This window comes from Hesperophylax consimilis, chromosome 6 (assembly GCF_061612785.1).
Source record: "Hesperophylax consimilis isolate HC1 chromosome 6, BYU_Hcon_1.0, whole genome shotgun sequence".
Classification (NCBI taxonomy): Eukaryota; Metazoa; Arthropoda; class Insecta; order Trichoptera; family Limnephilidae; genus Hesperophylax; species Hesperophylax consimilis.
Window position 1 is genome coordinate 4425176 of NC_142841.1, and position 27551 is coordinate 4452726.

Consider the following 27551-nt stretch of genomic DNA (forward strand, 5'->3'; position numbering starts at 1 on the left):
AGGGCGTCACAGTTGAAAAAAGTTTGGGAAGCCCTGTCCTATATCATAAACATTTTTTAAAGATAAGTGTCAGTACTGATAATTTGTTCTTATAAGTAACGAACATTATAAATGTAAGCCACAGTTGTTGAAATACCATAACATACAGTAAGTTTTATTAATTTTTAAAAATTAAAACGTTCTTTTTTAAATCAGTATTGCATTAATTAAATTAAATAAATACATAATTGACGGCCTTCGTGGACGATGGGTGAGGCTCTCGACTTGCAAGCCGGAGGTCGATGCGTGGGCAAATATATTTTTTTTTATGAATAATTTTACGTCCCAAAATAATGTTTTCGTAATATTCCTAAAGCGTCATTTCGTGCATCTCAAAAGAGCTTTGGGATTAATAATTTGTTACAGAAACCTTGTTTTTGTAGTACAAATTACAAGTACCGTCCCATTTACGGATAATAACATAATGAGTGCATTCCGCAAGGCATAATTATTAGTTATTCTCTTTACTTTTACTAAACCGTATTGTTAGCCGGTGCCAGTTGGCTTCCCTAATTCTGTATCTTGTGAGGCTGAAGGTAGCAGTGAGAGGAAGGAGACGGGAAGAGGAAGGTGAGTGCCTATTCAAATCTGGTCACCAAAGACGAACAAAGCCATTTAAATAACATTTCAATTCTGAATCATGTCTTCCACTCCGGAATGTGCCACAAATATAATACCTAGGTATATAAAATGGTTAATTAGTTAATTATGATAAAACACAAATTGAAAAACAAAAACGGTTTTTATTTGCGCCGCCGGGAATTGAACTCGAGATCTACGGATTCGTAGTCGAGAGCCTGACCCCTCGACCGCGGAGGCCGTTAAACGCGCCGTTTGCAGTTTTACTTAGAAAAATTTCTACACGTAGGCCTGTAAAAACATTCAATTTGAATACAAATAATTATAAGCAATAATTAGTGACCTGAAATATAAATACAAATTGAAAATATCTCCCGAGTAAAAATAAATACCACCAAAGGGAATTGAACCCGTCCCTTCTGATGTCCGGTCAGGTGCTCTGAACCACTGAGCTATGTCGGCTTATTTCCGACCCGCCAAATAATTCAATATTTACTAGTATTTGTATGTATTAATTTTATTTTAGTAATTTGTACATTTAAGTTTACAAATTACTAATTAATTTGTTACATATAAATATACTATATTTTTTCTTGCTTGAAGTGGCTCCTACACAACAGCTTGAACTTTCCAACCGGGGCAGACTTTAGGTTTTCCGGGAGCGCATTATAGTATTTCATCCCTTTATATAATATACTATTCTGAGTATTTGGCTTGTCCTTTTTTGGTAGCCTGATTTCATTGCACGTCCTTTGTTTTATGTGTGTGTATGTCCTTGTTGTATACAATTTTATTTGAAAAATATTTGGGAAGCAGGTTGTTTACTATTTTGTGTACAAATATCATCGTGTTCAAGGTCAACATCTGTTTCACCGTTAGCCAATTTAGTTCCTTTAACATTTTATTTACTTTTGAGTATCTATTTCGTCTGAGTATTGTTCTCATTGCCCTATTTTGGAGAATTTGGGAATTTATTTTGTGCTCGGTCGTTACACAGAAAAAGGATAGTTGAGCAGTAGTTAAAATGTTGAACAAAAATGGAGCTATAAATGGTGATTGCAGTTTTTTCGGACAGTTTTTGGCGATTTCTTCCAAAAAAAAAATTTTTTTACAATTTTCTTTTGGGTATATTCAGCATGTTTGTGAAAGTTGAGTTTGGAATCTATTATAACTCCTAAGTATTTTATATCGGTAACATTTTCAATATTTTCACCATCAATTTTGATTTTGCTTTGACTGGATATCTTCTTATAACCAATTACCATATATATGTATTTTTTTAATTTAACCTATTTATTTTTAACCATCGTGATACATTATCTAGTTCATTATTTAAAAGATGTAATAGTTCTTGATAGTTTTCTCCAATTATATAATATATATATATTAGTGTATCATCGGCAAATAGTCGTACTTTACATTTTGAAAATATTTTCACCGTGTCATTAACATAGAGTATGAACAATAGAGGTCCAAGGACTGATCCCTGTGGTATTCCTAATTTATTTTCCATTGGTTTTGAAAATTGATTATTAATTTATGTAACCTGTATTCAGTCTTTCAAATATTTTTAATTTTTAATTATTATTTTTATATTTTTTTATTTATTTAGTGGCTACAGTTGAGAAACCCATTTCTTTAAGCTTTCTTATCAATCTTTCTCGACCTATATTTCCGAATGCCCTTTGAAAATCCAAGAATATTGCTAAGGTAAGTTTCACAAGAATTATTAAATCTGAATGCCGATTGTTCTTCGTATAAAATATTGTGTTCATCTAAGTATTGCAATATTTGTTCTTTTATTATCACTTCAAGTATCTGTTCATATTTCGGTAAGGTGTTTATTGGTCGAAATTCTTCACATTTTCTGGTATTTTTAACCTTTGGGACCGGTATAATAGTAGATAGTTTCCATGTCTGTGGAAATTTTCCCTCTTCAATTGTCTGAATAATAATATTTAATAGAGTAGATCCAATTACTGGAAAAGCATCTTTTATTAAACTAATAGCCATCTGAACTATTTTTTTGATTTAATTTAGTTTAAAATGTTAAATAAATATTTTGCAGTTATTTTTCTGAAGACCAATAATTCTTTGTTTGAGTTGTTATTATCATTTGTGGGGTTGACAACTATGTTAGGTATTAATTTGTTAATTTGAGTGATGCTTTCTATAAAATATTTATTAAAGCTATTAGCCATGTTTTATTCGTTTATATCTTTCGGGAAGTTCACTATTTTTATGTCGTCTTTGTTATCGCCATGTACTAATTCTTTTGTGCTTTTCAAATTCTTTTGGGACTCCCTTCTTCCGAGTTTTTTTTTTTTTTTTTTATGTACTCACTATGCGTTCTTTTTATGTCTTTATAGTATTTATTTATCAATTTTTTGTAGTTATTCCAATTCATTGTACTATTGGTAAGGCGTGCTCTCTTGTAAAATGTATCTCTATCGTGCTGCATTGTGGGTAGTTCTTTTGTAAACCATTTATTATTGTTTCCTTTACGTATCTTCTGTTCTGGAACTACTTCATCAATGGATTTTTTAATGTTTAATATCATCTGGTCAGCTTTTTTGTTATATTCCATTTGATTTATTTCATTCCAATCAATAGTCTCAAAGGTCTGAATGAAGAGTTCTTTATTGTATCTTTTGTAATTTTTAAATGTTATTACTTGTGTTTCTTTACTTGAGTTGTAGTTTTCTCTGTCATTTATTTGAATTTGAATCATATTATGGTCGGTAATTTTAGGTTTATCTAATATATTAACACGTAGGTTAAATTTATTACCAGATCAATCAATGTTTTAGAGGTATTAGTAATTCGTGTGAAATCTTTAAATAATTACCTGCAGTTTGAATAATAGATTTCAGTTTTTTGTGTATATGTCTGCATTTGCTTTAACATTTATATTGAAATTTCCAACTATAATGTTAATATTTTCATCTTGCAAATTTTCCCTGCTCCATCTTTGAAAATATGTTAAGAAGTCGCATTTACTTATGTTTAGTGATCTATAAATAACAGTATATACACCTTTCTTGATTCCTGATTTAATGCTGATGGCTAAAATTCAATACCTCAATCAACAATTACTGCTTATACAATTTTTTTCACCTGTAAACAACCAACTTTATTTTTGTAGGAAAAGCTTTGTTGGTGCTAAAATTCCCACTAGATGGCGTCGAGATATATTATATCTACATTTGTTGGTGGAATATTTTGACTTGTTAAATATTATTATTTTTAATGATAAACTAATGTTTATAAGACAAGGTTTTATGCATAGCATAAAGGATAACAAATAATTATAAGCAATAATCAGTCGCCTGAAATATCAATACAAATTGAAAATATCTCCCGAGTAAAAATAAATGCCGCCAACGGGAATTGAAACCGTCCCTTCTGATGTCCGGTCAGGAACTCTGAACCACTGAGCTATGTCGGCTTATTTCCACCCCGCCAAATAATTCAATATGTACTAGTACCTCAATCAACAATTAATGCTTATAATATTTTTTTCCACCTGTTTTTTCCATTTATTTTTACTCGGCAGATATTTTCAATTTGTATTGATATTTCAAGCGACTAATTATTGCTTATAATTATTTGTTATCCTTTGTGCTATGCATAAAATCTTGTCTTATAAACATTGGTTTATCATTAAAAATAATATTCAATTTGAAGTTTTAAATCGGTTTTATCAGAAACCTGTTGCATATACATAAAACACATCGATAGAAATCATCATTTTCAGAATATTACAATCTTATCTTTTCTATTTTAGGCATTAATCATTCATATCATAATGTTTTCGTTAATTTTATAGATTACTTTACCAGAAATCAAATTATTTTTCAGAAGGAATGCGATAAAAATAATTATTTAGGCTTTTAAATGCATACGTTGTTATAGATAAGTTGTTCAGAAGTATGTACTATAATAAGTTTTTAGTACATAACATAATAAAGCCTGTAACAGACCACGCTGTAAGCGCGCTATATTCTCGTGGCTATGCCTGTTTCAGCATATCGCTCGACATACCTTTCCATAGGAATTGTATGGCAAACGATATGCTGAAATAGGCCAAGCCGTGATGCGTGTAGCGTAATCTGTCAGTCCCTTTAACTGAGAATGAACTATATAAGCAGGTACAATACAAGTTATCATAGAGAGTTGTGTTGAACAAAGTAGTTTAATAATTGTATACAATGATAAGAGTAGTAGAATAAGAAAAGTAGAATTAAGGTACTATGAAAGTACTTACAGACCATGTTGTATTAAAAATAAACATACCTTGTTGTAAAGCATGTTTCTATTTGGCAAACCTTCATTACGCCAGATGAGTGTTTTAAAGAACATAGCTAAATTACAAACAGCGATAAATGGAGAAACATGAAGAAGTATGAAAGATATATCGAGAATTTGTACAATGGAGTTTGATCAAAGTATTATAACGTATGATAACGAAGTTAAAGATTTAAAGCAAATATGTCAATATAATTATAAAAATAAACATGACCAGATTGTTGTAAGGCACCTTTATAATTAACAAACCTTTTTAACGTCCGATCGGGTGTTTTACAGAACATAAAATAGAACAAAAATAACATTTTACAGAATAAAAATGTTAGAATGAACACATGAAAAAAAACTAAAAGCATAGTAGAAACTGTTATTAATGCAATTCAACTCGCGCTTGTAAAGGTATAATATACAAACATGGAGAATACACTAATGTCAGGATGACAGAGGTTATAAATCTTGTAATCGTCGTTCTTCTCATATCTCCCATCCAATAACGTCCACTCCTGATGCATTTGTATCATATTGAACCTTCCTTCTTTTAGATGGCGACAAAGGCACCAGCTATCGGCATTGACCTGGGAACCACCAACTCGTGCGTGGCGGTCTACCAGCATGGCAAGGTGGAGATCATTGCCAACGACCAGGGCAGTCGCACCACGCCATCGTGCGTGGCGTTCACGGACACGGAGTGCCTCGTGGGAGAAGCTGCCATGCACCAGATGGACATGAACCACAGCAACACTATATGCGGTGATAAATCGTCTTATTTTTTTATTAAGTTCTAATTTATTTTATTTATATTAAAATATGAGTTATATACAAAGCGTCCGGGGGTAAAGTGCACTAACTTCGGGAGGTGATCCTACATGATGGCAGAAGTAAAAAAGAGAACTAACTTTTTACGAAATTCCAACGTTTAAATGTAGCTTTCACGTTGAAATTTTGAGTAGTTTGTATGGAAAAATTAATATTCTTCTATGGAAAAATTTGTTAAATGGGAAAAGAAACAATGTAAATTCGTAATAAGTTAGTTTTCTTTTTTACTTCTACCATCATGTAGGATCACCTCCCGAAATTAGTGCACTTAACCCCTGGACACCCTGTATTTTACCAAATATTATAAGGTCCATTATAGGTCATGTATACCTTATCAGAAAAGAGGTACTCTTAATACTTGCTTTAACTGCTTCTAACCTAATATACATTGTATACAATACTGCCGCCAGAGATGGCATCACAGTGTCCTCCATAATACCTGTGACAGACCAAGCTATAAGCTCGTTATATTCTCGTGGGTTGGCCTATTTCGGCACATGAGATATGAAAGGCCATGATAGTATAGCGCAAGTGTGTCCCATAAAGGTAGAGTTCATAGAACACGGCTATGGCGCTAGTTACGCTGCAGTTGTTGGTTTATATGTTTTATTTGTAATCATAATTTTATATTTGAAATAGAGGGTTTTCAAGTTTTTACCAAGGAATATGGTGAGCTTCATACAATTTCTGTACCACAACATCCATTATCGTTTGATTGAAGTTCAAAATAATACAAAAACACAAAAAAAGGAATTGCAAATCTTTCACAAGAGATTGATTCAGAATACATTCATTAATTCAATAAATAAATAACTTAATGTGCACCACTATTTAATGAAAAAATAATCGACATTAGTCAAAACCGATGGTTCCTTCGTCAGTATATTGAAAATTTATAAAAGTACTTCATAAATTAAATAATTACATAAACATATTTGATAACTATTAATCACCGCTGATTGGAATATTTTTGTCTACTGGTTATTTTTTGTCTGTACTTCTTTTTCTTATATTTGTTTATTTTCATTATCCCGAGGAAGAAACCGAAGGCTTTGAAACATGCCGAATATTTTGATTAAATAGTGGGGCATATGAATTTATTTATTTTATTTAAATTAAAATGACGACACAAAGTGAATTTGTAATTTAAAAAAAAATAGTTTAATCTGTTATTGTGTATTGTTTAACGAGATAAAATGTATAGGAGCAAGACAAGACAAGTAAGTCAGCGATGATATTCTCGAGGGACGAAAATAGTATCGCAGCCCAAGCGCTTCTGTGACGCTCACATTATATCTAAAACATGCGAACACCTCAGCACAGGCTCTTCTAGTGAGGTGTTCACAAAACACTACTGCTAACCTATTTACATACAGTTACTGATTATTAACATTTTTTATAGTACTGGAACTTATTATTTTCATAAAACGTAATCATCTGTAAAATATGTGTACGAGAATAGAAATCAATAAATAAATGTTAATATTTTAATTAGCTCTCTCATTAAAAATTTAGGCGTATTAGATCTATCAAAAAATTTATACATAAAAATGTAAAAATCAGTCATTTTAAATACATGTAGGATTACGAAAGATTTTTTAAATATTTATGTTGAGGGATCAGTAGGATTTACAGGCCCTGTTAGGAGTTCTACCGAGCCGAACCCTCTGATTTGAAAATATCTGGAGTCGGTGAATTATTTTCCCATTTGATCTCTGGTGAGTTGACGTGTTGTTCTTGTATTGTTTTGTATTTATTTTGCTTATATAATGCACTTGCATAATCTGGATTGACTAGATGATCATTTGTGGAAAAGTGTGTGGAAGGGTTTAGTTTTTCCTATGGGGAAGATTTAACCCCGACATAAGGTCTGAAAAAATTAAAAAAAAAATGTGATGGTTCATTTATAATAAAATTGTTTTTATTTTTTAAAATTTATTTAAGTTCCCACTGATAACGAAGTAATTGGAAAAATGAACAGCTGGTAATAGCCAACCATTTTGTGTAATGTATTCGCATATAAAAACCTTCAAAATATTCTAGAAAACTTTTTCCGTGCGATGAAATGATAAATGTTCTTTATTTTTTCAACACATCTATCTGAATTTAGAAGTTTTTTTCTCGAATGAATGAAACGCATTTCCCACTTTGAAATTAACCCAATTTCCGACTTCCAATCGAGCTGGATCTCGGCATATAGACTCGTTATCACTCGAGTTAGTTTGGTGGCACCCACGCACACTAGTTTGGTGGCACCCACACACACTAGTTTGGTGGCACTCACGCACACACACGCGCGCATACTCGTATTTCTTGTTGAAAGTTGTTGTAAGTTGGATGACATTATGAAAAATTACAATAGTTAATATACGAAATAATTCTCGGAAAAATTCAATTAGGATTAGGCTTATGTTTCAGTGTTTAGTCAGTCCCTGTGGAGAATGATTTAATCCCCAGTCAAACCATTTTTTTTAAGACATAAAGTATAGCGCCCTTCGTGGCAGCAGGACGCGTCCTAACGCGTCCTACAACCGCTTTGTGTTTTTTTAGTATTTTCAAGGGAAAATGAGGCAACATCCCTTTGAAATTATTTTTAAAATCAATCAATCAACATTTGAACTTAAATAAAAATAAACTTTATAATTTTTAGAACTTTATAATATGTGATTTGAGTGCAGTGTTTTAAAAGTGAATAATCGGAAATTTGCTCAAAAATTTTGGACATTCGAAACGAACGGCGATCGGTAAATGTACTCCAGATGTTTTCAACGTAATTCTCGGAAACTGGGGAAGTTTGGACCCTGGCAAGTTATTTTTTTATTAAGCCCAGGGTAATTTATTATCCCAACTGTCGATTTTTATTGCGGGCAGAATGCACCACTTCAACAATTACCAGGAACAGGATTACATGGAGATAAATGATGGACTTGCCGAACGTCACAGCGATGCTGCCAGGGTCTCTTATCTATGTGAGGTGTCAGCGCTTTATTATTAGCAGCAGATACATACCTGGACCCTGTTGTTGGACGCGGTGGACTCTCTTGCTGCAGCAGCTGGTCCAGTTCCTTCACCACCTAGGATTCTTGCTGCAGAGTCTCCATCTTCTATCTTCGTAGAACGTCACAGCGGTGCTGCCAAGGTCTGGTATCTGTGAGAGGATAGTGTATCAGCGCTTTATTAGCAGCAGACACATACCTGGACGGATGACGAACCTCGTGCTGGCACTGTTGGTGGACGCGGTGGAATCTTCCGCTGCAGCAGCTGGCCAAGTTTCTTCACCACCTAGGATTCTTGCTGCAGAGTCTCTATATTCTATCTTCGTGTCACCTGTTCCTATACTTCATTTTACTTAACTTAACTTCACTCTATTTTTGTAATATTTATATTTTTTGTAATACCTGCATCAACTGTAAAGCGCCCTTGAGGTGATATCTCACAAAAGCGGCGCTATACGAATTATCCAATAAATAATAATAATAATAATGTATAATAATTATATCATTGATGTCGCTATTCCAAATTCCTGTAACATTCAAAAATCTGTTAATGAAAAAATTAGAAAATACACAGATTTAGGAAACGAAATAAAAAGAATTTGGCATTCTCAGACTATAAAAATATTACCATTCGTTATTTCGGCTACTGGCATTATACCTAGCTCTCTCATTAAAAATTTAGACGTATTAGATCTATCAAAAAAATTATATATAAAGATGCAAAAGTCGGTCATTTTGAATACATGTAGGATAACGAAAGATTTTTTAAATATTTATGTTGAGGGATCAGTAGGATTTATAGGCCCTGTTAGAAGTACTACCGAGCCGAACCCTCTGATATGAAAATATCTGGAGTCGGTGAATTTTTTTTTCCCATTTGATCTCTGGTGAGTTGACGTGTTGTTGTTCTTGTATTGTTTTGTATTTATTTTACTTATATAATGCACTTGCATAGTGTTGATTGACTAGCTGATCATTTGTGGAAAAGTGAGTGGAAGGGTTTAGTTTTTCCTATGGGGAAGATTTAACCCGGACAACAAAATCGGAAGCATAAAAATAAAATTTAAAAGTTCACAAGAGTTAAAAGCCGGTCCCTGCGGAGAAGGTTCAATCCCCAGTCAAATAAAAAAGTGATTGATTTTTAAATAATTGTAGTAAGAAAAACCTTGGTTTTTCGTCGTTGATTTTTTATTATCGATTTATTTTGACTCCACACTTTACAATAACGGCCTCTAAGGGGTGCTGACCGGGATGCCTCAAGTAGACGAACGAGAGAGCCTCAGTATTTATGGATTTGTTTCCTCAATTTATTAAAATGCAATATTTTAAACTCTTCTCCCCCTGTTACATAAATATAGATACGATAGGAATATTAAATAAATGGAAACGAATTGAAATATTTTTTTATTATTTTCTATCGTATTATTAACAGCACTAATAATAAATATGTACCTACTTTTTAGCTATCTGGCTTCATTTTTCTTTAACATTTTTTTTGTGTTACTCAACAGATGTTAAGCGGCTGATTGGACGCAAATTCGAAGACGATAATGTCCAGGCAGATATTCAACATTGGCCTTTTGAGGTTGTGAATGATAACTCAGTACCAAAGATTAAAGTTACATTCAAAGGAAGCGAACAGATTTTCTGGCCCGAAGAGATAAGCTCCATGATTCTTATAAAGATGAAGCAGACAGCAGAGGCGTACCTCGGAATGGCTGTCAAGGATGCTGTCATCACCGTGCCTGCCTATTTCAACGATTCCCAGAGATTAGCAACCAAGGATGCAGGAAATATTGCAGGGCTTAATGTCCTTCGTATTATTAATGAGCCCACAGCTGCAGCCATTGCTTATGGATTAGAGAAAGAGAAAGTAGGAAAGCGTAATGTTCTAATATACGACCTAGGCGGTGGAACCTTTGACGTGACCATTCTCACTATTGATGGCGGTATTTTTAAAGTGCTTTCTACAGGCGGAGACACTCATTTGGGAGGTGAAGACTTCGATAGCCAAATAGTCAACCACTGCGTGGAAGATTTTAAAATGAAGTACAAAAAAGACCTCACAACCGATAAAAAAGCCCTAAAACGCTTAAGAACCGAATGCCAGCGAGCGAAAAGAATTCTTTCTTCAACCACTCAGACGAGCATTGAGATTATCTACTTATATGAGGGAATTAGCTACCAAAAATTAATCACTCGAGCTCGATTAGAGGAGTTAAACGCTGCACTCTTTCGGTCCACCCTTCATCATATAACCCAATGTCTCAATGATGCCAATATGGACAAAGATAAAGTCGATGAAGTTGTGATCGTTGGGGGTTCTACCCGAATTCCAAAGATTCAGAAACTTATACAAGAATTTTTTAATGGCAAGGAACTGAATAAGTCAATAAATCCTGAGGAAGCGGTAGCCTACGGAGCTGCAGTGCAGGCCGCCATTCTCTCTGGGGACGATTCAACAAACGTCATACTCTATGATGTAACCCCGCTTTCCCTGGGAAAAGACGACGAGGGGGGCATTATGAGTACAATCATAAAACGCAACACTCCGATACCCACCAAAGTGACGAAAACTTATCAGACCGCGCACGAAAACCAAACCGCCATCAAAATTGGAGTGTACGAGGGTGAGCGGGTTTTAGTTAAGGATAACCACCAATTGGGTTTTTTCTCTGTGAGTAATATACCCATTATGCCCCGCGGTGAGGTCAAAGTAGACGTGACATTCACAATAGATGTCAATGGAATATTCATCGCCTCTGCCACGGTTAAAAAAACAGAACAAAATACGAGTTTGTTTATCAGAAGCGAGAGAGGCCGACTTTCAAATAAAGCCATCAAACGCATGATCGACGAAGCAGAAAAGAATAGCAAAGAGGACGAGATTATAAGAATCGCTATTACCGCCAAGAACAAACTCCAGGATTACTGCTACAAGATCAAAGCCATCCTTATTGATAAAGAGCACGATTTATTTGAGAGTGAGCATGCAGTGATTTTAGATAAATGCAACGTGACCATTGCTTGGGTGGACTCAGACCAGATGTTTAAAAAGGAAGAGTACGAAAAAAAACACCAGGACCTAGAAGCCGAGTACAGTCGATATATTAAGCGTTAACACCAAATGTTTTTTTAACCTTTCAGTAATTTTAAATAAGTGAAAGTATCTTATCTTATCTAGTCTTAATATGACATCTTAAATTACCATCAGAATAAGCTCCACAAAACAAATTTTCATACTTGTCATGAGTGCAATTTGTTGTATTGTATAAATTTTATTATTATTATTTTTATATATTGTATTATTAAAGGTAAGATTACAATGAGGAAATACATATTTGGTTTTATTTTTACTCTATACTACAAATACACAATACACTAAAGTATAAACTTATGAAATGTTAAATGTCGATTTTACATAATATTACGATATAATGCGAACGCGTAACTGTCGAGTCCTCTGAAGTATTCGATAAAAATAACTTCGGCGGTCCACCCTGATGTACCTACCTTACATAGAACCTCAGATGTTCTCTCATTACAAGAAACATTTTAAATAAGCTTAGTGGGTTTTCATTTCTTGTGTATACTATTTGGTATTATATATTATATTTAAAAAAAAGATACTTTTATTTGGCATTATAAAATAATACTTTATTTAATGATAGTTTACTTTGTTTCTTTATTTTGTTATTTCCGCGCGTTTTTTTTATCACATACACTAAATTGTACTACAACATTTAGGAAAACATGTTGGTGTGATTAAAAAACTTTATGTTCAACTATCTCAAAATACTTTATTATTATTATCATTATTGCATTATGCTTATTTTGATTATTTTTTTATTTTTTATTAAAAGTATACAATACTGAATATAGTATATTATATAAAGCATTGTACTCCCAGGAGTTAATAAACTCATTGCGGGAATGATACGCATTACATGAAACATATAGTTGTATGTATTAAATGGACATATGATGGGACATACACAACATTATTATTTCAGATAGTCATTAATAAGTTGAAGTTTGAGCATGTTAGTTTGGGTCTTTTTACATTGACTTGCACATTTGATCTCGTTGGGTAGTTGATTATATTTTGTGTGAGCTATGTATTCTAGGGATCTTAGTCCATATTTTGTTGATTTGATTTTTGGTATATGAAGTTTGTTGTGATTTCTTGTGTTGTGTTGGTGTACGTCGCAATTGTAATAGAGTGTAGTGTTGGAATGTGCCGAGTGTTGAATTACTTGTAATATAGTTTTCGTTATTTCAAAAGTGGGAATGGTATTAAAAAGGAAGTATTTGGGTGTTTCTGTAGATGTCTTTGACATGTGTGTCTCAAGGTAAACTGAAAATATTTCGCAGCTCTCTATTTTGGACGACTTGGACTTCTGAAATCATTTTTTTTGTAGCAAATCCCCAGATTCCGGCGAGATATATTAGATGTGAGTGAATCATAGCATGGTAAATCGATTTTAATAGAGAGGGAGGAAGTAATCCGCGAAGTCTATATAAAACACCAGTTATAGGAGTAATTTTGGATAGAACATGTTTAAATTGGTGATTCCATGTGAGTTGTGAATCAATGAAAAGGCCAAGATATTTTGTAACATCAGCCCTTTCAAGGCGGTTATTATCAAGACTTATATTAAGACTTAAATTTTTTTTATTTGCAAACAGTATGTAATGTGTTTTTTTATGTTTAGGCTAAGTTTGTTTAATCGCAGCCAGTTTGCCAGGCAAGCTATATCCCTTTCCATTTCTTTTTCAAGTTCGTTTAAATCATTATTGTGATAAAGAATCAACTCTATGCAGATGACACATCTGCATAGAGCTGCATAGTACCCTTAAGTCCCCATTTAGCAATATCATTTATGGATATTAAAAATAGTAATGGTCCAAGTACGGAGCCCTGAGGCACGCCACATTTTATCGTTCCCATGCTGCTTGTCCCTTTTCCAAGAAAGGTCTGACAGTGTCGGTTAGAGAGGTAGCTACACAGTAACTTCAGGGGAGTGCCTACTATGCCTAGGTGTTCTAGCTTCTTTAGTAGTATCCCGTGATCAACCGTATCGAAAGCCTTTTTTAAATCTATAAATAAGCCTGCAGAATGCTTACCCTGGTCTATATGCTTTTGGAGGGCGTATACAAAATCGAAGGCAGCACATTTTGTGTTAGATTGGTTTCTGAATCCATACTGTCGGGATGCGAGTAAATTGTTTGATAAGAGATATTTAGTGAGCCTAAGCTTAATAACCTTTTCAAAAACTTTAGAGACGACAGAGAGGATGGATATAGGACGATAATTAGAAGGATTTTTTTTGCAATCATCTTTGTAAATCTGAATTATTTTTGCTATCTTTAGTTGATCTGGGAAGATTCCACTATCCAGGGATTGATTAATAAGAAAAACAAGGTGGTCAGCTAATATATCTTTGCAAGAGTTCAGGTACACTGGTGTAATTCCATCTAAACCTGGAGATGCATTAGACTTTAGTTGAGAGATGATACTGAGAACTTCTGTTTTATTTGTTTTGGCCATGTATAAGGACTGGATTGCTTTTTGATCCGTGTTTATAGTGATAGAATCATCTGGATATGATGCAATTGTGGCTGCTAAGTTTTCCCCAACTGATATAAAGAAATTGTTAAAAGTTGAAGCTATCTGTGTTGGGCATGTTATTTCTTCATTCTTAATGAGAAGACATTCAATTTCATCTTTCTGGGGTGTCGAGCTATTTGTTAGAATTGCATTTATTATTTTCCATGTCTGTCGCGGATTACGCAGGTTTTCTTTAAATATAGTCGTGTAGTATTTGTTTTTAGCATATCTTCTATAGTTGGTAACTTGATTTCTTGTTTTATTTCTCAGTGCTGTGAATATATCACTTTGCTGATTTTTTTTTCCAGAGTTTAAACGCATTGTTGCGCTGTTTGATAAGTGCATTTAATTTTGCATCAAACCATGGAGTATTACCCCTCCGTTGGTCTCCTATGCGTAACTCAGATTTATGTTGGGATGATTTTATTGCTGTTTTGATGTATTCATTAAAATTATTATAGTTTTCATTGGCATTACTGGTGGTTTCGTGTGGAAAGTTGTGGGATTCTAAATATGTTTTTAACATGTTTTTATCGGTTTTGGTGTTGTTTGAAAAATAATGTATTCTATTATTAGTGTGATGTTTCAAGCTGTTTTGGTAATCTAATATCAAAATGTTATGATCACTTAGGTAGGCATCTATATTTGCAGTAGTTGAGGAAATATTTTGTCTGTTTGAGATATGGTCTATTAGAGAAGTAGAGGTATCTGTTACTCGTGTAGGATAGGATGTGTTACATATGAAACAGTTGTATGAGTCTAGCGTGTTGATGTACTTAAGAGATGTATTATTTTTTTGAAGAATGTCAATGTTGAAGTCACCAAAGATAAGGGTATCATTTCTACAGTTATTTAAAATAGATTCAAGATACATTAAGATTTCGTTAATGTTTGAGGTAGGCTTTCTGTATATAACATAAATATTTAACGGTTTAAAATTTCTATTACGGATATTAATTCCTAAGAAAGAATTTTCACTACAATGTTTTTCGATAGTTGTAGCATTTAGTGAATGGTGTGTGTAGAGAATCACCCCTCCTCCTCTTTCATTGGTGCGAGACGCAAATGTACTTTGGTAGCCGTCGATGTTGAAGAAGCACTCCTCACCATCTTCCAACCAGGTTTCGGATATTGTAAGTACGTGTACAGTGGGTTTGATGCTCTTTAAAGTTTCTTCAATCTCGTCAATTTTATTTCTGATACTTCTCGCGTTAAGATACATTATTCGAAGGCTATTTTTTATTGGCTTATAGTCTTCAATTTTCTCATATTTGTATTCATTTATACTGGCCTGGGTCCCGGATGCTGTAGTTACAGTTGAGTTAGCCATAGTCAACTCTCTCCATTGTGCGTGACATCTTTATGGTACGGTAGGGGCAGTCCCTATCGTTTGATCTGTGTTTTGGTGCCTCAATTTTGCCTTTGGCCATTTTAAAGCAGTTCCAGCAACGGAATTCTTCTTTTTGTTCCTTTTTTGTGCAGTCAGATGATTTGTGTTCACCAGCACAGTGTAGAAAACGATCTTTTGATTCAGTACATCTCACGGCGGAGTGACCGTATCCCATGCATTTATAGCACTGCATGATTGGGCAGCTGTCTTCGACTCGGACTCGCTGGAAACCTATATTTATTCTTTCTTGTTTTAACATAGCTGAATGTACTTCTTTTTTGACGATCAGAATAACATTTCGTAGCCTATCATTTTTCCTGTTGTTTGTGAATCTTAGAATTTTAATAGCTTCCTTATCATTTCCAGTGGCTTCGTAGATAGTATCATTTTGTTGCAAGATCATGTCTAATATTTCGGAATCTTGTGTTTCTTTTTCGATCCCCTTCAAGATAACATTAGGTCTAAGACGTTTGCCCTCATGAGCAACCGAGTTACCATTGGTCAGCCCTGGAATTGCTGTTAGGATCTTCTGTGCATCTGACTTTTTAGGGCAGGTAATTATGACCTTGTTATTTTTGGCCTTTGACATTCCACTGACACCCACTCTGAAGTCGGCTGGCTTGATAATATCCTTTAATGTTGAGGTGATGGATTCTGACATCGCTTCTTGGTCTGATGACGACACTATTACGGCATGTCTGGTGCGATCTCCTCGATTCCCTACTGCCGAGGCGTAACTGAGTACGGGTTCATTTTGAGCGTTGGCGCAGAAAGCTGACATTTCCCTACAGTGTCTTTCTTCCATCTTCAGTTGACATTCTGCATTCTGCACCTTGGTTTCAAGTAATTCGACTTCCAGAGCATGAAGTTGTTTTCCCAGTGTGGCTCCTTTCTCAATTATCTCCAGTAAAGATGAGATTATTGTGTCGCGGACTTCTTTGGTTATGTTATTTTTTAGAGGCTCGGCTTCTTTCAGTGCCAGAGTGGCAATTTGGACAATATTCATGGCTGTCTCGGACTGTTTCGTTTTCTGGAGAGAAGTATATTGGGGGATTTCAACAGAAGTCAGAATCGGTTTGGTTTTGACAGGAGGAATTTTGTCTTCGTTGATAGATGGAAGCGCTGGACTGGACTCGTGTGTTATTGGTGAGGATCTTGTAGTAGAGGAGAATGTTGTTGCGGTGGTGGTAGAAAGAGCAGAGTTGGTGTTAGTGGGGATTGACGCTTGTTTATTAGTCTTAATTTCCTTCTTTTGTCGTTTATCCATAACTTTTCTGCTTTCGGCTCGGGTTTGTCTTGGGGACTTAACTAGTTCTGGACTGCTACTGCTCCGGATTATCGGTGATCTCGGCGTGGTTCCCGATTTTTTAAAAGGATCTTTAGCCCCTGGGGGGGGGGGGGTACACGGGGGATCTGCCATTTAAAGTTTATTTTAATGTTTACATGTCACTAAGACTTGTATTGTATATATTAATGCTTATTGCTTACCGAATTGAATAATGTACAGATTATTCTTTGTGTGCATAGACATTGTTACGTAGCGGTTTGAATCGACGTAATAATAATAATAGTCAAACTCGCCACATGCTAGTAAATGCGTTTGCCGTAAGTGGCAGCACCTTCGGTCACTAAATTCTCGAAATCAGCCTCCGCGCGGCAAAACACGGAACTAATTGCGCACACGCGCCGTCAGACCTCACTCGCCGGCCTCCTCCTTTTCGGAAATCTGACTACACCAGGGGGGTATAACCAGTGGCGTAGCTACCTAGGGGCTACGCGGGGCAGTGCCCCGGGGCCCTCAAGCTCAGGGGGGCCTCGAATCCTTACCAGAAATCTCGATCGAACTGAACTTTTGGAAATTTCTCCAATTTTCAAATTCAAAATAAATATGACAGGTTGCAACATGCAACTCCACTTTAATCATGACAACTCAGTTGAGAGAGATTAAAAAGTTATGCCTAGGGAATTCCCCTAAATTCTTTCTGTAGGTTGGCAGTGTTGTCAATTTGACGGATAGTTATATGTGCCTCATTCCCCAACGACACTTGTAGCGTATTAAAATATAGATAAAAAGAAGAAACCCAGTGGTGCATTTAAACGCAAACAACGCCAAGAAAGAGAAGATAGTAAAAAAAAATTGCCCAAAATTGACAAGATTTTTAGTCAGCCTTCTGCAAGTACATCTGGCCAAAATATTTCTATTGATAGTGATTCAAATAATGTGGTAACTGCAGTGTTGGTTGAGAAGCCTACTGAAGAAGATTAGACAATTATTGCAGTTGGAGATACCTCCGCCGCCGAACATGTGAACGTGGATGATGTTTGCATGACACACATAAGAGCGGAGGGTTTGGAGGAACCACATTTCATATTTTTATTTGATAATACCTAATCAGTTTACATAGCAGTGGGGCCCCATTTTTTAATTTGCCCCAGGGCCCTTGGTTACCTAGCTACGCCATTGGGTATAACTCCGATACTTTTTTGTTTTTTTGATGACGTCTTCACAAAACTATCCAATGAAAAGCCGTCGTGGTTTGGTCTCTCACTCTCTCCAGCATAAGAGCCGTGTAATAGAAAGAGAGGCTACGCTCCATTTCCCCCGGAAACTATGTCCCGCCATTGTAGCGTCCTTCTGACAGATTCAGATTGTTTGCGTGAGTGGTTTATTTATGTTGTTTGCTGTCGTTAATTCATGAGTTGTTGTTGTATGAAAATGTCTGAACTTATGAAGCTGTGTTGCGTGAAGGGCAGTACAGGCAGACAGTCCACTCGTCATAAATACCCAAAATAAGGAAGCTTTGAGGAGAGCAGGTTCCGCGAATGGGACTGGAGAATAGATAGAATCGAATACGGATCTTACCCTATTTTGGCGATATATGCGTTAGTTTGTGGCTGCCATTTCTCCATCCAAAACAAAAATGCCGATATATTGCTTCGAAGCAATGCGCACTGCCGACTTTAAATCTACCTGGCATTGGTAGTTATCCAGATTTAAGACAGCATCGGACCCGTTATAACGTAAATATAGGTGTGAATATCCCTTTGTTTGTCACTTAATTTCACCTTAGAATTGAATTTATTTTTATCTCCCATCCGTGTTCCGCCAGGACGGTGTGATGTCTTCAAATACCATAATTACGTCATGAAAGATGTAAATCCTTCCAAAAGGATCATGTTACTTGAAAATGAATAATGTGCTATGTTTAGTTCACGAACGTTGGTTAACCCGATAAATATGTTTATTCCAGAGCTTAATATCTTACCGGATACCAGCAGTGTGGTTCCTTCTACTAAAAGGATCACGGAAGATTGCGAAGGTAAACATCTGTTCTATGTTACTTGAAAAGGAATAATAGGCTATGTTTAGTTCACAAATGTTGGTTAACCCGATAAATATGTTTATTCCAGAGCTTAATATCTTACCGGGTACCAGCAGTGTGCGAACATAAGGACTTTAGCTCCTGTATTAAATAATTGGATTTTTTCTATCCATGGCATTAGTAAATTGTGGAAGTATCTGGAAAATAAAGGATTTAATTTTTTGAAATGTCGCTACTTAAATCAAGATCCATAAGAAATTTTTTTCGGATCTATTCGAAGTCGTGGGATCCGAAATACGTCCGCCACCTTGTTTACATCGGCATATAAATCACTTATGATTTGTAATTTAGTGTCTCCACGCTCACCTGGTACCAATTGTGAAGCCGATGATTCTACCATTCTTCTATCTAATGTTGCTGATTTAATTTATGCTCAATCCACATCTTCTACATTAAATTTATTTAGGATAAACCAATCAGAAAAGCTAATGAGATTTGATTGTAAAAATAAGCAGTCATTAATATTGTCAATAATTCGGTAAATTTTCATATCATCTGCGAACATCAAAATAAAGACACGTTTAAATACATTTGTAACGTCATTTATAAATATGTTAAAAATAATGGATCTTAGATGTGAACCCTAGCGCACGCCGCTTGTAGCTTTAAAGGTATAGGACAGTCAACCTTTGATGCAGACAGTAAGCTCTCGGTTAGACAAATAATTCTTAAACCAGAATAATACTTTACCGGTTAAGCCAAGTTTCGCCAGTTTGTTAACAAGAATTTTATGGCAAACCTTTTCAAAAGCTTTGCTGAAATCAGTATATATAGATCGACTTGTTGTAATTTTTGTACAGAGATAGATTGGTTAAGGTTGATTTGCTTGAAACAAAACCATGTTGGCAAGTTGTAATGATGGATTTCACGCTGGGATTTATCTTTAGAAGAATCAATTTTTCAAAAAGCTTTGGTATGGATGATTGGATACAAATTGGACGATAATTATCAATTGCAGATTTATCCCCGCAATTAAATATTGGAGTTAAGTTACCTATTTTCCACAGTTTTGGAAAATTTCCCGTTGAAAGAGACTTATTAAAAAATATGAACAACGGAATGGATAAGTTGCCTGCACAGTTTTAAATCAAAATGGGTGGAATTTGATCCGGCCCGGAACTTAATTTGGGTTCAAGTGTTTTAATGTCGGTGATTTTAATATTAATATTTGTAATGTCGGTGATGTTAATATTAATATCAGATAATTACAAATTTATATCAGAATTAAATTCCGGAATTTTTTCATCTGAAATGTCAGGTTCTAACACATCTTTAAAGAAATCGGCAAACATGTAAATAATTTCTTTTATGTTGCTAGAACTCCGTTGTTTATGATTCAAAGTTCCGGGGATCACGACTATATTTTTTTTTCATATACTTAACGTGTTTCCAGAAATGTTTTACATCATGATTTATTGTATTTTCGACTTCCATTATACAATTTTTATAACTAATTTTAGACATTTTTTTGCAAGCTTTCCTGATACCTTTAAATTTAATATAGTTAGGTACATATCTATTTTCTTTATAGATTTTATGATTTACTTTTTTACAATTTATCAAGTGAAATTAATTAAATTAAATTAATTCCTTAGTGAACCATATTGGATACTTTGATTCTTTATGTTGGGTAAGAGGAATATTATTTGACATTATTGAGTTGCGAGTAAAAAAAGTCAGTATTGTAATCAATATCACCTTCATTTTGTCCAGTCAATGTTAGACAGTGCTTCATTAACTTTGTTGTAATCTGCATTTTTTAAATTATAAAAAAATTTGAGATTTTAAGATTATCATATTCAGTGTAGGGTATAGAAATTATAAGTGTAGGATGGTGTTTATCTGTAGCGACAATGAACTCGGGAGATTCGTAAACATTTACATCATCTTCATTTGAGAATATCAAATCGAGAATGCGACTGTTAACATTGGGTACGTTATTAAATTGCAAAAGATTTAAATAAGAACACATATCCAGAACATCCCTTTCACAATCAGAAATTGGCGAGTAATTAGGATCATTTAACTTCCAATTCGGTAGGTTGTAATCGCCACAGACAATTATTTTGTGTGTTGGATATTTTATTTTTACATACTTGATGTCTTTCACAGTGATTGTTGTATATCGACAAGTCCGAGTTGGGAGGAATATTTACACTGCCAATAATAGTATTACATGATTTTCCGCTTAATAGTACCAAATATTTGCTCAACATCATAATTTTTATGTTTAATTAATTTAGAGTTAGTGGTTTTATTTACTGCTATTAAGACGCCCTCCCCCCTCTTGATTTGGCACTAGTATTATGACTCCGGTCCATTCGGTATATGTTGTGATTCGGTAATCCGAGCTCCGTTGCATGAATGGAAGGTTCCAACCAGGTGAGAAACAAAATCAATAAAAACCCGGATATTGGAATGCACGCTAATGAAATAAAGAAAAAAAAAACTTTGCATTATCATTAAGGGTGTTGATGCTGTCTACAAGGAAGAAAAACTCCTAACAGATTTGATAAATCAAAATGAAGACCTAAAAAATGCCATGACCTCGGAAACTGACAATGAACCAAACGTTGTTAAAAAAAGCTGAAGAATAAAAAATCGGATAAATTAGCAAATTTCGTTATACAAACAACAGCAAAACTAAGAAAAACAATAATATCGAAAGAAAGGATCAATATTGGATTCACAAGAACACACAGAGTGTGACCCACTGATGCAATGCTATCATTTTCTTGGTTACGGACACACCTCACGGAGATGCCTCGAAAATTTGAATAATCCCAGATGCCTTCACTGTGCAGAAGAGTACAAAATACAACACTGCACCAAAAAACAAGAGCCTGCCAAATGCCACAACTGCACTAACGGAAAGGGTTATCAAAATGATCACGCAGCTAACAGTCACCTATGTGAATTCCGCAAGAAAATGTTACAAAATGCGCAAATGCGAATTGAATATGAGTGAGTTTGTGTTTCGCAAACTTATTTAAAATGAATAATTTTTTTTTTTACATTTAAACCTGCTAAACTACTTATATAGTTTGTCTTCAGTGTCTTCACTGAGGAATTAGATAAAACACTTAATACTTCACAATATATCTGTCATACTTTAAATGATTGTCATAAAATCGTGGATGAAATACCGAATTCATCCTCAGTACTACATTTAAATATCACATGAATGAAACAAAATTTCAAAGAACTTTTACTCTCAATTAATTTACTAAATCATAAACCGAACGTTTTAGTGTTAATTGAAGCATTCACCAGCGAATACAAAAAATTTTGCATCCCAGAATATAGCTACTTCGTAACATCTTGTGCTATTCATAGAAATAGTGCTATTGTTGTATTTGTTAAATCCTGCAATTCAAACATCGCAGTGGAAGAAGTATCTATGCAGCGAGTTAATTGCTTAGATATTAATCTAAACTAGCAGTTAAAAACCCGCTCCGCGGGTTTTTTTTCTGCTAGGCCCTGCGGGCGGCTCTGAATTGGGCTTCGCCCATTTTAAGTGATATTAACAACAGTTACATTTAATAGATAGATATTAGAACATTCACAGAGAGAGGGTGAGTATATATATTGTTAAAACACGGAAGAGGAAGGAGTTAATTAATAATAACATGCTAAATTTACGCATAATAAGAATGACAGTTGTTTGAATAAATGAAATTTTACGTATTTGTGATGGATTATTTCAAATGAAACACTATTATTGACTACATGTCTACAACTGATATTAACTGTTATCGTACCTAATATAATTAGCTCATAGGAGACTTGCAGTGCTTGAATATGTGTTACAACCGTCAATGTCTATATGTTGAATCAATATCGTTTAGTTTGTCACAATTAAAGATAGTTTTAACAAAGTTGACTTAAATAATAGATTATTACATATTGATTAATTGTACCCGTGTTTATGAATAAAAGGAGGGTAATTGTGCGATGATATTAGCAGTCGGTTTAATTAAAAGGTGTTAATTTTACTCCAACTGGTGGTAATTCTTTACCTACAACTGTTACTGTATCTAATAAAGTTTAAAGCTAGATTATATATACACCTTTATCAGGAGAGTAAAAATCTATATATAAAGGTAGATTATTATAATATAGCGCCCCTGTGGTGATATCTCACAAAAGTGGCGCTATGCAAATTGTCCAATAAATAAATAAATATAATGTTTACATTTTATTGTGTTTACACCGAAGTCAAAAATTAAATATAGATTGCAATTGGGAAAGAAGAAGTGGAAGGAGGGGGGAGGGGTAAGAGTAGGCTGGGTTTATAATAATTAGGAATTACAATATCGTTAGACGGGAAAGACCAGTTTAGTGGGAAAATATTTAAAAGAGAGTTTATAAAAAAAATCTTGTTAATTATATCTGCTTTTATATTAATATGTTTACTCATTTCTAAAATTTCAAAATTATTTATAGTGAAGTATTTTAAGACCTGTTAAAAACAAATATTATATAACCATAAAACAATATATTCATAAGACAAATAGCATTTAATAACGGTTATTCTAATAAATTGATAGTTGAAATACTAAATAAAAAAATTATACACATTCTCTTCAAACGGTCTTTCTAAAGATAGAAATAAACAATGGCGTAGAATTCTGTTTGTGGATAACGATACTTCTAAAATTATATATATATAAACAATCATGGTACCATTCAACTGGCGTTTTACACTAATAACAATTGTAAAAGGGCGCAATTTCCCTGTGAGAGGTCCATTGCAAAAAGGGTGCCTTAGTACATATCGGCGTTAGCTCAGGTGGTAGAAGGTGAGGTCATGATCATCAGGGGTCAGGTCAGCTTCTGCTTTTACACGGGGAACTGATTAACAAACAAACCACTTCGAATTCGTCAAAGGAAACGCATTAATGGGGTATGATGGTATATTCACAAAGCACAATTACAAACAGGTACACAAATGAGATGGGTCATTTACATCCTAAATATCCCTAGCGTTTTGTTAGGAACAATCTCTTTTGTTAATTTAGGTTCTGGCTGGCAAGCGTGGGTGTAGGCATAGATCAAGTCACAAAAGGCACATAAAAGGTAAAGATAGTTAGTCCGCTTACATGAATCTGTAGTAGGTTTCGCGTACATGATGAACCACAAAAGGAGGGTTATCTTCCGTACTGTACGCGCTATTACGCGTACATTTCTCCATGGTGAGTAGGCACAGCGATTAGGTACAGGCTTTGAAAATACTTGTACAATGCGGCCGTTAATTTAGGCGCGCAAACACGGCGTCCTCGTTGATAGCGGAACGGACATGTAGGCAGGGCCAAAGCTAGATTGTGAGTGTGGCCGTTGGTGGTTTGAATGCCGGCGAGTGTGGCGTGGAGCAGTTTTACCAACTTGGCCGTGCGCGAGGCAGGTGCGCGCGCACAGTGACAATGGTAACAACTCACCGCTTACTGATTTGAATTCGCGGGAGTTTTGAACGTGTCCGATTCGTTACGTGACACAATGAAGAAATATATTCTTAATAATAAAGATAGCAAAACTCAAACAAAAAAATCAGGAGTTTAAAAACTCAATTGAGATGATTGTAATTTCTTTTACAAAGGTAGAACCAATAGAAACTTTGAAGTCAGAACTAAAGAATATCGCAGGGCTATAAATGGAAATAGTGAATCTGAGTTTGCAAATAATCTTTTGAATAATGATCACACTTTCGATAAAAATTCAGGTCTTAAAATACTTCACTCAGGATATAAAGCATCGTAAATAAATAATTTTGAAATTTTAGAAATTAGAAAACATGCCTTTATAAAATCAGATATAATTAATAAGAAAAAAAATATAAATAATAATGATAAATGCCATTACAAAGTGATAAGCTTCCAGAAGAAATCTTCTTATAAAACGCTTGTTAGTGGTAAGTAGTCAAGTATTGTGAGCTGCATATTTAAATATTCGCGCCAGGCATTTGGTTCGTTTTTAAACCGCCAGAGGTGCGCTCTGTCGGCCATCTTGAAGAAACGCGTGAATTTTTATAAACGTCAAACATAATCACGTAACTGTGGAGAATTTTCATTGTAATGTAATTAATCCAATGGATTATGAACTTTCTAAAACATATTTTCTTCGATATTATCCAAAAATTATATGAGCAGAAACGATGCTTTTGAAGAAATCTCGTATTATTATGAGGCGATCCTATTTTAGTGTGGAATCGTGTCTTAATATTCAAGTTACCCGAAACAGACAATTTTAATTTGACCAATCAGAGGGCCTACATCGTCCAGACGCTGGGATAATAATACTATCAGATGTAAATAAAATACGTTTTAATATTATCGCAATTTACGGAACACATGGATCAAATGAGTATACATTTATGGATGAATTAATAAGCATTATCTTATAAAAAAAACAGAACATAACAACTATCGGCGACTTCAACATAGATGTTTCTAACGAAAATAGTAACAAAATAAAAACTGAATTTATCAATCTTATGTCGGAAATGAATTTTATATTATGTATTAAAAATTCATCGTAAGGAATTGAACAAGTCTATGAACCCTGACGAAGCGGTAGCCTACGGAGCCAAAGTGCAGGCTGCTACCCTCACTGGGGGCGATTCAGCAAACGCCATACTCTATGATGTAACCCCGCTTTCCTTGGGAATCGAAATCAATGGAGGTATTATGAGTACAATCGTAAAACGTAACACTCCAATACCGACCAAAGCTAAAAAAAGGTTTTCAGTCCACTGACGATAACCGAATCTATCTCCGCATTGTAATGTATGAAGGTGAGCGGACTTTAGTAAAGGAGAACTACTATTTGGGTTGCTTCACTTTGACTAATTTACCCCTTAAGCCCCGTGACGAAGTTAAATATATTGTGATAAAGTCTTCACTCAATGGAATACTCACTGTCTCTGCAACGGTAAATATGGACCAACAAAATAAATGTCTGACCATCAACAACGTGAGAGGCCGACTTTCCAAGGAAGCTATCAAACGCATGGTGTAAAGTGTCGGAAGGAGGATGAGATCATCAGAAACGCCATCACTGCAAAGAACAATCTGCAAGATTACTGTTGCAAAATTAAATTCATCCTCAATGACAAAGTGCACGGTGTATTTGGGAGTGACCACGCAATCTTTTTAGTGTTGTATTTATATATTGAGATTTGAGATATTCAATCCCCATAGTATTATACTGGTTTGTTTTTGAGGTATTATGCCGTGTTGCGCTACCTCCTTCTTTACTGCTAAATAGGGTCGTAGCGCAACATTCTATAAAAAGCTCTGACTGTTCACCCTGATAAATCTTATATGGAAAATTTAAACTTCCATACCACATCTGCTTCAAATATACGTAAAATTTTAAACTGGTAGTTCTGTAAACAGTAAACTCCGGGTCCAAAATATGGTGTTTTCAATTTTCTCACATTTAGTAAATCAAAACCGTGAAAACATGTGAATACTGCACAAAAGTCCTCAACTGCTCCCGACAGTCTGGAGCCAGTGAGACTATGGCATCCCCAGTTGGGGTATACTGTGAGGCTGAATTTATTGTGGGTGTGAAGGAGATGGGGAAGAAGAAGGTGGGGGAGTACGTGGCTATTCTGATCTGGTCACCAAAAACAGTTAAAGTCATTTCAAGGAACGTTTCAATTCGGAATGGTGGTCTTATTATTATTTTGAATGATTAAATTGAGAAATAACACAAATTCATCAAATAAAATTAACCTAAAATGAAATTTTATTAAATGTTTTTTTTCCAAAAAAGGAATTACTTATTTTATTTGTTCAAACAAAAGTGAATGACATTTCTTTTTTCAAATTAATCAGCTAATATGTAATAATGATAATATTGAAAAAATTGCTGAGAGAAAGTCCAAATAAACATGACGATTTCAAATTCAAAAAAATAATCTTTACTGAACCGTTAAAACGGCCATCATCTTCAACCAGAAGAATGTACAAAACTAATTTACAGACAGACGAAAAGAAAAACGGTCGGGTTAAAACAGGGCTTCGCCACGCTCTGTCAATAGGTAGTTTTTTTTCGTATTTCAGTAAATTACGAATCAAATGTAAATATGGTTACGTATTAAAATATTTTATTGATTGTCTTCCTATGATATTATTTCTGAATGCGTACACTATTTCTGTGCATTACAATTTAGCAAATCAATTTGATAAGTAATTAAAAACATTATTCCATATCATTGATGTATTGTAAGTCTATGTTCCATATCAATAAAATAGTGCTTACGATAGTTTTGTACCTAGCCTACCCATTTGTAAGTTATTGATTTAATAGGGAATTCCATTCCATTTTTTATTATCAATGTTCACCTTCTTACTAAAATATTTTAATTATTCCTAGAGTATAATCGTAAACATTACGGTTTTATTAATTATTTCTTGGATTCATAT

The 27551-nt window shown here is 34.5% G+C and overlaps 1 protein-coding gene across 3 annotated transcripts; it reads left to right on the top strand.

Moving 5' to 3' along the window:
* The first annotated feature begins 247 nt into the window (after window positions 1–247).
* LOC149422853 (heat shock 70 kDa protein cognate 4-like) lies at window positions 248–11988 on the top strand. Of its 3 annotated transcripts, none has more exons than XM_089632745.1 (3): window positions 248–285; window positions 5469–5676; window positions 10250–11988. In XM_089632745.1, exons 2-3 carry the CDS (start codon window positions 5469–5471, stop codon window positions 11857–11859), a joined length of 1818 nt encoding a protein of 605 aa, XP_089488871.1. In that variant the 5' UTR covers window positions 248–285; the 3' UTR covers window positions 11860–11988. The 3 variants fall into 3 exon arrangements, with proteins under 3 accessions (XP_089488871.1, XP_089488873.1, XP_089488872.1); XM_089632747.1 differs by lacking the exon at window positions 248–285 and adding an exon at window positions 1000–1122; XM_089632746.1 differs by lacking the exon at window positions 248–285 and adding an exon at window positions 2230–2328.
* The last annotated feature ends 15563 nt before the right edge of the window (window positions 11989–27551 follow it).

Coding starts and splice junctions, on each gene's coding strand:
- LOC149422853 (XM_089632745.1), top strand. CDS start 5,469: ATGGCGACAAAGGCACCAGCTATCGGCATTGACCTGGGAACCACCAAC. Junction 5,677..10,249: donor CCACAGCAACACTATATGCG/GTGATAAATCGT, acceptor GTTACTCAACAG/ATGTTAAGCGGCTGATTGGA.